Source organism: Nuphar pumila, chromosome 6 (assembly GCF_984573655.1).
Source record: "Nuphar pumila chromosome 6, dmNupPumi1.hap1.1, whole genome shotgun sequence".
Classification (NCBI taxonomy): domain Eukaryota; kingdom Viridiplantae; phylum Streptophyta; class Magnoliopsida; order Nymphaeales; family Nymphaeaceae; genus Nuphar; species Nuphar pumila.
In genome coordinates this window covers 133,704,486-133,715,127 of record NC_143254.1, presented here as the reverse complement: position 1 = coordinate 133,715,127, position 10,642 = coordinate 133,704,486, and the positions used below count along the sequence as shown (strand labels likewise).

At 40.6% G+C, this 10,642-nt stretch overlaps 2 protein-coding genes across 3 annotated transcripts in view; one reads left to right on the top strand and one right to left on the bottom strand.

Annotated features, from left to right (window-relative positions):
• Nucleotides 1–259: 259 nt before the first annotated feature.
• Nucleotides 260–7,645, top strand: LOC149836344 (uncharacterized). Its single transcript, XM_090009149.1, has 4 exons — nt 260–1,013; nt 1,212–1,290; nt 2,217–2,285; nt 7,271–7,645. The coding sequence occupies exons 1-4, from the start codon at nt 652–654 to the stop codon at nt 7,376–7,378; spliced, it is 618 nt and encodes a 205-aa protein (XP_089865275.1). The 5' UTR covers nt 260–651; the 3' UTR covers nt 7,379–7,645.
• A 467-nt stretch (nt 7,646–8,112) lies between these two features.
• Nucleotides 8,113–10,642, bottom strand: part of LOC149836342 (uncharacterized) — a 36,119-nt gene continuing 33,589 nt past the window's right edge. For both annotated transcript variants that reach the window (XM_090009146.1, XM_090009148.1), the window contains exon 13: nt 8,113–9,599. In XM_090009146.1, the coding sequence (XP_089865272.1) occupies nt 8,354–9,599 (1,246 nt within the window). In that variant the 3' untranslated portion in view covers nt 8,113–8,353. The remainder of the gene's footprint in view (nt 9,600–10,642) is intronic.

Sequence of the window (10,642 nt, the reverse complement as noted above, 5' to 3'; positions counted from 1 at the left end):
GGTTGGTACTGCTCCATTGGAAAGGCTTCCAACTTTTTTGTTTACCTTTCTCTTTTTAAATAAGGAGATACACAAAGAGCAAAAATCCAATGCGTCAGCTATAATTAGCTACTAGAGATGACAAGCAACACAATGTGGAGTTTATAGAGAGAGAACCGGAAGATGTGTTTTTTTTTTTTTTTTTCCTTCTAATTGATAGCTAAGCTAGGAGTACCTCCCATGGAATTTGAACCCGAGGAGGCCCTTCAACCTAACCATCCAAATATCTCATTGCACCAACCCATAGTTATCAAATGCTTCTTACAACCTTGGAAACTCGATTTAAAAAAATCTTGTTTCCAAACATGAAAATACACAACATTCATCCGATGCTTTGAGAGACTTCTTCAATATGAAAATTGATTTTTGGTGTGGGAATTGCACTTTTTTTTAGCTAGAGGAAAATTATACTTTTTTTTAGCTAGAAGAAAACACAGATTTTCAGTTCGAACTTCGAAGACCCAAATCCGAAAAAAAAAAAGTTATCTGATTCAGTTCGAAGATCGTATCGAACCCGACCCGTTATCACCCTTGAGTCCGGTCCGCAAACAAGAGCCAGCCGAACTGGCCGATATCCGATCGCTTCGTCGAACGAGCCCGCCACCGCAGGCGATGGCGTTCCGGTTGGATTCCGTCACCGTCGCCTCACACACTGGCCCCCAAACTCTTCCTCTCCTTCTTCCCTTCTTCCCCATGGCTGCAAAGGCTCTCCGTCCGGCCGTTCCTCCGCCACCCCTTGCGAGAAAACTCCGTTGCCGAAGTCTCCCCGGAAATCCTTCCAGGAAAAACCGGATCCGACTCTCGCGATGCTTGGAGACGGCAATGCTCTCCCTCGCGTTAGCCGCAGTCGTTTCTGGCCACGCCTCGGCTTCCGGATTGCCCGTCCTCCTGGATCCGTCCGTAATCTCTCAGGAGCCCTCCAACGCTCTCTCCCTTCCTACCTGGGCCATCCACGTCTCGAGCGTCGCAGAGTGGTGAATCTTCTTTCCCCATTATCACTTGGAGAACCTCTGTTCCTAATTTTATTACATATACCACTTTTTCCGGAAAAGCTGGATAAGTCGGGACGCTAATATCCCAACTTATCCTGTTTTTTTTTTTTGATAAACGGGGTATGCCCAAATACCTACTGAGTCTTTGCGTTTAACCAAGTATTGTATTGATGCTGCTAGGGTTGCTGCCATGGTTTTGGTTTGGGAATATGGAGAGAAATCAGGGTTTGAATCGTGGAAAGGGCTTTCTTGGGCCATGGTAAGAGGGAATCTTGGACCTTACGTTACTTTTTCATTCTCTATTACTTTCTCTTTGTCCACCTTTTTTTGTTGAATTACCTATGCAAATGAATCCATAATGGAAAGAGGTGGTACTGAACGAAATTGAACAAGTTGATTCAGGGAATTGGTCAGTAGAAATTAATAGAACTGAATAATGTAAAAATACTTCTACTGATTGGTCAGTAGAATTGGGATTCTCTTTTTTTTGTTTGCTTGTTTGTGTTGTCCATGGTCAGTATGATGGTATGATACTATGACCATTTGGAAGCAATGCCTATTTCCAGGATTGAAACTCTGCCATTACTTCTATCACTTTCTCCGAGTTGCTATGGGACTGTTTCCTTTACCCCTACTCAAGTTTCAGCCATTCAATTGGCTTGTTTTATATAAACAAGTTTTACTTCAATCTTGGTCTTTATCAGCCTTACCTGTAGCAATAATCGTGGGATTTCAAGCTTCAAAAGCCAGATTAGGCACATGCATTTCTTTTAAGTTTGCATTCTGAGCAGCCACCTTATCAATTAACCTTTACCAGGTGAGTTGTTGAATTTCAATCTTTGAATACCACCCCATATGTCATCAAACTACTCTTGCTTTCCTGCGTTGACCGTGTTTATATTTGGTTCTTCCAACAATATCTGCGCCTCTCTCTCTCTCTCTCTCTCTCTCTCTCTCTCTCTCTCTCTCTCAAATGTTCATCTCCAAGTCTATATGTGCAACTCTTGTCCTGCATTGTTGGAGGTGCATAGGTCAGTTGATATTAGTTTGTAAAGCATGCATCTGTGATTGCATTTTGCATTGAGATGTGCAAATGAATACTGTTGCAGAACTGCTTTGCAGGGTGATGCTTTCTTGGTTAGAATTTAATTGGTATTCTCTAAACTTTGATCTGATAAAACTCAGGTTCCTCTTCTTGGTGGAGCGATGTGTGCATGCACCTGGCATTTCTTTTATAATTCTGAGACTCTTGATGTAAGTCATATTTACATTCTTTGTTGCATTGAGACTTTAGTAATTTAGATCTGGAGATTTATTCAAAAATTGTCATCGTCAAGTGTTTCAGACGAACAAATATGGCATAACAGTCTCCATGTTTGGCCCTATGTTGGTATGCATAATGTGTTCCACTGTACCAAGTTACTTGTGAAAAGGGCTCAATATAAATTCCATCTTCAAGTGCACACACATACCGGCCACTCAACGTGATTTGAGGCGTTTGCTTGATTCCCAACAACCGGCAGTTGTCTTTCTTATCAATTATCAATTGAGCCCCCCTTCTCGGGATCGGTTTAAGAAAAGGTTTTGTAAATGCAAGCTCTGCTATAGTCTGCTCGATTCTAATGGTGCTGATAGGGTCTTATGCTTATGGGACAGTCAACAAGTTAAGCTCATCTCCTTTATTGCTTCCATCTTTTGGATAAATATTAATTTCCTTCAGCTTTTAGACAGCATTCAGTTTAATGCCTATGGAATTTACCTTCATAATGATGCTCAGCGAAGAAGAGTGTCTTATGTAGACCTAATTCGATCTCTTTCAGTTGCACTTAATCTGAGCATCCTAATTGGAGATTTTAATGCCATGAGAGCACCATAGGATAAGAGTGGACGTAATCCTTGTCTCTCTCTTTGTCGTGATTTTATAGACTTCATCAGGGACGCAAATTTAATGGAGATTAGTGGATCAAATGGGCGTTTCACTTGGACAAACAACCAAGCAGGGAAATTAAATGTACAATGTAAATTGGATTGGTGTTTTGTTACTCTTCCTTGGCTTCGTAGTCTTGGAGCTTTTCCATTATTGAAAATTTTGCCAAGATCATCTTTTGATCACAACCCTCTTATTTTTGTCTCTAATGCTCATTATCATTCGAGATACAAATCATTCAAGTTTTTGAAAATATGGTTGCTACAAGACTCATTCAGACGAATAGTTGAGTCGAGTTGGAATGCTTGATCTCGAGGATGCCCTATGGAAAGAATTTTGTCTAAGTTGAATTTAGTAAGAACTAACCTCAAATCATGGAATCAGGAGTCTTTTTGAATTGTAGCAGACAAGATCAGCCAATATCAAGCGCACTAGAGAGCTTACAACCTTTGCTTGATGTTGGAGACTGATGCAATTGCAAATGAAAACTTAATAAGTGTCTCTTAAATCTGCCCCTCATGAAGAAGAAATTTTATGGCAGCAAAAGTCACGTCAAACTTGGTTACGTGAGGGTGACTCCAATACTTCATATTTTCATGCTTCAGTTTGCCAGTGACGGTGTAGGAATAACATATATTCTATTGATTTTGAGGGAGCTATCCTTACTGAATTTTCTGCTATTCAGTCAGCTGGAAAAGCGTTCTTTTTCAATTTGCTCTCCAAGGTCGGCAATACTGACAACATGTTCCATGTTATGGCCTTGGGTTTATCTGTCTCATATGAAGAGAATGAAAACCTTCTTAGACCTATTACAGATGAGGAGATTTGTCATGCAGTGTTTGACTCAAATGGTGATAAAGCACCAGGCCCAAATGGCTTTCTTGGGTGTTATCAAAGCTTTTGGGATATTATTGGAGCTGATGTTTCTCGAGCCATCAAGGACATTTTCTAGAAAGTTAAGCTTGTTCATCGAGTTAATGGTACACATCGTCCTTATCCCTAAATCCAACAATCCCTCATCTTTTGCTGACTACCGACCTATTTCATTATGCAATTTTCTTTACAAAATTGTATCAAAGATTATGGTCGTTCGGACGCAGGCTATTCTCTCATGCATCATATCTCATCATCAAGGAGCTTTTTTGAGAGGTCGTACTGTCCAGGAGAGTATTCTCCTAGCTCATGAACTAATTGACTCCCTTTTTACTTACAACATCCCCTTGGTATGTCTCAAAATTGATTTGCCTAAGACTCAGAAGCCTTTGATCGAGTGGACTGGGATTTCCTTAAAATGGGTCTTCTCTTTCTGGGATTACTTGAATCATGGGTCAATCTTATAATGTTAATGGTCGCTTCGGCCTCTTTTACTGTCTTACTGTCTTGATTAATGGCTCACTTGGGGACTGGTTTCATAGTTCTCGCTGATTACGTCAGGATGACCCACTTTCCCCTTATTTATTTGTCATTTTGATGGAGCTACAACATCGACGAATTCTTGCAACAATTGATAAGGGAGAATTACTTGTTCCTAAGTTTCCTCATTGTTCGACTCAAATTTCCTCTCTATTTTTCGTGGATGATGCCTTGTTTGTGTGCAAAGCTCATGAGAGGTCGATAATGACTCTTCGTGATATTTTTCAGGATTTTGAAAATGTGGCAGGGATGCTAGTGAACTTTTCCAAATCTCAATTCATCCTGATCAGTATCTTAGATAGTGAAGCTGCTCATTTGAATGGTATACTTGATTGGACTCTCGAAACCTTACCAATTCGCTATCTTGGTCTCCCGCTATTATATGGCAATCTTTTTGGTGAAATTTGTCAACATATTATTGTTGAGGTGGATACTAAATTGGTAGGTTGAAAATCATACTTATTATCTTATGTTGGGCGAGTATGTTTAATAAGGAATGTTCTCTCTACCCTACCCTTACACTGGATCCTGGCATTTAAGATTCCAACTCAAGCCTTGAAGGAACTAGAGAAGAATTTTGCTAATTTTTGTGGAATGGTAATGATTCCAATCACCATCTCCATTTGCTAAGATGGGACCTATTGTTTAGACCAAGATTGGAAGGGGGAGTTGGCTTTGGACACCTTGGCGACATAAACAAAGCTAATCTTGCTTTTTTGGGCTCCTCTATTATTACTAAGCCTTCGCTATGGAGTTGTTTTATGAAAAACAAGTATCTTCAAGTTCGAAGTATTTGGTCCCACAACTCAACAATCTGAGGATCATGGTCTTGGAGGGGTATTAAATGGGAATGGAATCTCATCTCTCATTAGTTGACTTGGAAGGTGGTGGATAATATGTGAAGTTCTGGCGGGACCCTTGGTGTGAGCATCCTTTAGAAGATGATCTCTATCCAGCAGAGGTTGGAATGATTTACCAGCATGTAGGTATCTCCTTAGTTGATTCTTATATGCTCGCTCAAAATAATAATATTTTCTTGCAATCAAGTTCCTTCTAGATGTCAACTCAAGCCTTGAAGGAACTAGAGAAGAATTTTGCTAATTTTTGTGGAATGGTAATGATTCCAATCACCATCTCCATTTGCTAAGATGGGACCTATTGTTTAGACCAAGATTGGAAGGGGGAGTTGGCTTTGGACACCTTGGCGACATAAACAAAGCTAATCTTGCTTTTTTGGGCTCCTCTATTATTACTAAGCCTTCGCTATGGAGTTGTTTTATGAAAAACAAGTATCTTCAAGTTCGAAGTATTTGGTCCCACAACTCAACAATCTGAGGATCATGGTCTTGGAGGGGTATTAAATGGGAATGGAATCTCATCTCTCATCAGTTGACTTGGAAGGTGGTGGATAATATGTGAAGTTCTGGAGGGACCCTTGGTGTGAGCATCCTCTAGAAGATGATCTCTATCCAGCAGAGGTTGGAATGATTTACCAGCATGTAGGTATCTCCTTAGTTGATTCTTATATGCTCGCTCAAAATAATAATATTTTCTTGCAATCAAGTTCCTTCTAGATGTCAACTTCAAGGATTACATCTATCCCAAACTCAAGACAAGCTTATATGAAAGAATCTTCCTTCCCAGTTGATATCACGTCATGCCCTTTGGCAGCAGATCAGACACAGATACCCCCAGGAATCATGGTGTAAAGCACTCTGACAAAAGGACCATGTGCCACGTGCAGTTGGGATAGACTTATGTCTATAGGCATTTCCTAGGTTAACCATTGTTACTTATGTAACTCTAGAGAAGAGACAACTGATCATCTCTTTATCTCCTGTCCTATAGCTTCCATGCTATGGAGTTTTGTCTATTCTATATTTGCAGTAACAAGAATCTTCTCTAGACAACTGGTGCTCGAAATTCAGTGGTGGTTCTCTAAGTCTTTTGAGTCTTACTGGTTAAGAAGATGTTGGCTCCAAGTCTTTCATCTAGTTGTGTGGAAACTGTGGCAGTTCAGGAATCACTTTAGACACAATGATGGCATCCTTACCAAGGCACAAATGAAATTCAGCTTATGGTCCTTATGTTCTGGCAATTTTTATAAGTTGAAGTGGTCTATAAAAGAGAAGTCTCGTCTAGCCATTTGGTTAAAATTTGGGATAGTGCCACATCCTTGGCAACATTGAATATACAAGGTATTCATATTCAGATTGCCTCATCCAGTTTCTCACCAGCAGTTGCTCTTGCCTTTGTGATTCAGAAGACCAATCGGGAGTTTATTGTGGCAGGGGCTCAGCGTATATCCCTAGATCGCCTCTTACCGGAAATTCAGCTGTTGGATGATGCTCTAAGTCTTGCCTTTCCTGAGGATGCTAATATTATTATCTCTAGCAATAGTAAGTTTTTTAGAATTTGGCTCCCTCAACTTAGTGGGGAGAATATCTGTTGGTAACTTCCCAACTCTAAATCATCTTTCTCACAAGTGTTGTCACTTGTAATCCTTGTTTGAAGGATTGTAAACTTTTGAAATCTGTTCCTCAGATGGGGGATCGTGTGGTTTGGCACCAACGGCCTCGAGATTTGTCCAACTGACCCTCTTGTGAAGGAGGGGGCCTTAATCCCCCCAGTTCTGTTATGGAAAAAAAAAGTGCACACACACACACACACACACACACAAGTACCAATTTGACTGCAATAACATCTCGGTGCAAATTATTTCATTGGATCAAGAAGGCAAATAGGAGACGTGAACTATACCTACTGTATAAAATGCAGTGATTCCAATCTTTTGTTATGAAAAAAAAAAGTTAAAATCGAGGTTTCACATAGAAGCATATTGGCTTACTACATGGCCATATCAGCTGTTTTCATTGAACTGGAAATGTGTTATGTGTAGGTACTTGTGGCTCTGCAAGCGGCATTGACAGTTATTGGTAACTTGACAATGTGCATAGCTGCATTTCGTATCTATAGGTCTACTCAAGGAGGGCCCGGGGCACCATGATTTTTCCTCAAAAGGATGGAGACAATTTTAGTCATCCTGATCTGTAATGTATGGATGTAAATGCTAAACAGATTGTCGTAATTGAGGAGAGGTGAACTTTCAATGCTCTTACAGCACCCGGACAGGCAACACCTGCTATATGTTGGAAATGATTAGCATGAAGCACAGTTCCCATCACCTTTCTGATGTGCATCTGTATTGTCTATCTTGAAGATATATCATAGGCAGCTTCAAGTAATGCAGATGACTGAAACAATGATCCTGATTGATTTTATTCTTTTTTTCAACAGAGTTGGGGTTTGGGGTTAAGCAGACCCCTACCAGTTATACAACGATATACCATTGGGATGCGAACTTGCAACATCCCAACACAAGCTGACATGCACTAACTTTTTGAACGGCAAGCTAGGGTTAGGCAGAGCCCAACCAGTTGCACAGCATACCATTGGGATTTGAACTTGCAACGTCCCAACACAAGGTGACGTGCAGTAACAGCTCCTACCAAACAAGCGGAGCCCCGTTGGTCAATGATCCTGATTGTTTCTTTTAGAGAGTGGTACCTTTTCGTTTTTAGTCCTAAAGTGCTCTATTTGCATGTAAAACATGAAACATATTGGCACCGTAAAATCCTTATTGTATCCGGAGATAAACCAACTTGGTCAGACTGGTTCAGATATTTTTCTAGTTTCTTTATCCTGTTACACCACTTTTTCGTTTGGATGCGGAGGTGAAAATTTTCATAAATGAGAGAGAGAGAGAACTTCACATTACAGAGAAAAGTAGAGATTTGCTTTTTCTTTTGTACACAATGCCACCATGCTGCCTGCCTTCCACAATGAAAAGAACACTCCCTGCAAGTCTCTCTCTCTCTCTCTATATATATATATATATAGTGACGAATTCTGCACTGTGGTTTTCAACTGAAAATGAATATGATCGGTTACTTGCACCTTGTACATTAAGCCAGTTTAGCAGTCAACCACTTTCACCAGAGCCTTCGCTGTCTGTTCCAACTTCATCATCGCCACTGTTCTGGCTGTAATCCTGTGTATCCTCATCTGATAATTGGGTTTCATTTATCTGTTCAGTATCTTGAAACTTCTTCCTAAAACCAGGATCCACAATGTCAATCATCGCACTTAGAGCCCGATGCTCTTGACTGATTCTAACAGCACTGTCCTGAACAGAGGCATTCTGACTAACTGCAGCAGGCAACTGAATCTCTGTGTCCTCCTCCCTCATTGCGGTTGATGGTTTTACATCCTGCTTTAGTTGCAAGCAGTCACTGGTTGCCACTTGACTTGCACACTCATTCTGCTGAAGAGTTTCATTTTCACCAGCCACAGCAGCGGCTTCAGCACCAGCTTGCCCCCCACTACATGCAGACTCGTTCTCTCCATGGAAAGAAGGAGCAGTGCTTGCTGCCCAGCTGCCAACAAGCTCTGATGCCAGTAAATCAGCTGTTGCAATTGTAGGCACATCCTCTTTGCTACCTGCTTCAGTATCTTCCTGAATGGTTTCTTCAACCTCAAGACAGTCATGCTTTTCAGAGCCTTGACCTTCTCTTTGCTCATGGTTAACCTCACCATCTAATAACTGTCCAGTGGATGATTGGATATTCAAACAGCCGACTTGAATTCTCTCTTCCAGTTCTTCATCTACCTCCATCGTTTCCCCTGCTACACATTCATTTTTATGAGAAGCAATTTGTTGAATGACTAGGCCACTGGCAGTAGCTTGTGTCTCTGTTCCCACAACCTGCTCTGTGCCAACTAGATTTTCTGCAGCTGGGTTTTCTATATTTGGTATAGTGTCAGCAAGATCGATGTCAGAACCAAATCCTTGCTTCTCAAGTGCTCTGCTGGTGTATTCCTCACCTTGGCTGTTCTCTTCTTCACCACATTCATGGTTTTTGTGTCCACAGTAGTATTTCTCAGTGCTGCTCGCATCACTGGCAGTATCCTTTGAACTCCTGGCATTTTTTGGAGTCGAGGCAGTAGAAGCCTCACCTGTAAAATTTTTGGGACCATTTGTTTCTCTGCCACTCTTTAAGATTTCATGTGTGTTCCCTCTACTTGTATGATAATCAATGTCACCTGCAGTAACCTGACAGTCTTCATCCTCCAGGGTTCTTTGCATTGCCTTAATCTGTGTTTGCTGCTTTGCAAGAAGAGCAGAAATCTCTTCCGTTGTGGAATAAAATGCACGTAGCTGTGTCTCCCTGGCCAGGACCAACACATGAAGGAAGCATTAGGCAGAATTAACAGCCAGGTTGTTGGAAAACCATCAACAGGCTGCAGACACACACATATAGGACATAAATTTGCTACAGACGTTTGTACATGCAATAGAAAACACTTTTTTTTCACTTCTTTTGTAGATCTAACCTTATAGACGTGATCTACATGGTTTCTTTATTAGGAAACAGGTTTTGGACCATGTTTTTGCAACATGTAAATTGGTTTTTTAAGGACTTCAAAGATCAATGGCCTACAATGTACCAAACTTATGACTCAAAAGGTCACATTTTTATAAACCATGATGAACACATCTATGAGGTCAGATTGAGTGGATACAACTTGCACTTACCACAGAAGCAATATATATATATATATATATAAAAGAAAAGTGGTAGCTGCTTAAACAAAATGCACACACGTTGAGCGTCCATCGTGCGAGCGTGATGGACGAGTCAGCGTGTTTTTCCCTTAAAAATGTGTGTTTGGTTTAAAACTCCCTTTGCGCTTTTGAAGCACAGCGGGGACACTCACGGTATTGTTTTTGGTTTTTAGCAGCGTTTTGAAGCGCTGCTAAAAGCTCTTTTTTGTGCGCTGAGCATCCATCAAGCCCGTGATGGACGCTCAGCCCACGAGTTTTTGTTAAGTAGCTAGGGATTGTGCAGCTACCATTCTCTCTCTCTCTCTCTCTCTCTCTCTATATATATATATATATATATATATATATATATATAGAGAGAGAGAGAGAGAGAGAGAATCCAGGGTTCTCTTTTTCCCTTGCTGTTTGACAAAAATTAAAGCAGTTTGATCCATGACTCATTATATTATCTTGTTGCTCACAGTATTCCAGAAAAGTGATGGATCAATTGAATCTAACCTTGGGATTAGGAAAGAAGTGAAGAACATAAAAAGTTATCCTTTTTCTCTTACTTTGTTTTCTTTTACTTGCTGATGTCTCATTTCATATGACATCATGTTTTCAAATTTATTTTGGCCGTTCATTACTTTGTGTAGTCTTTAATACTTT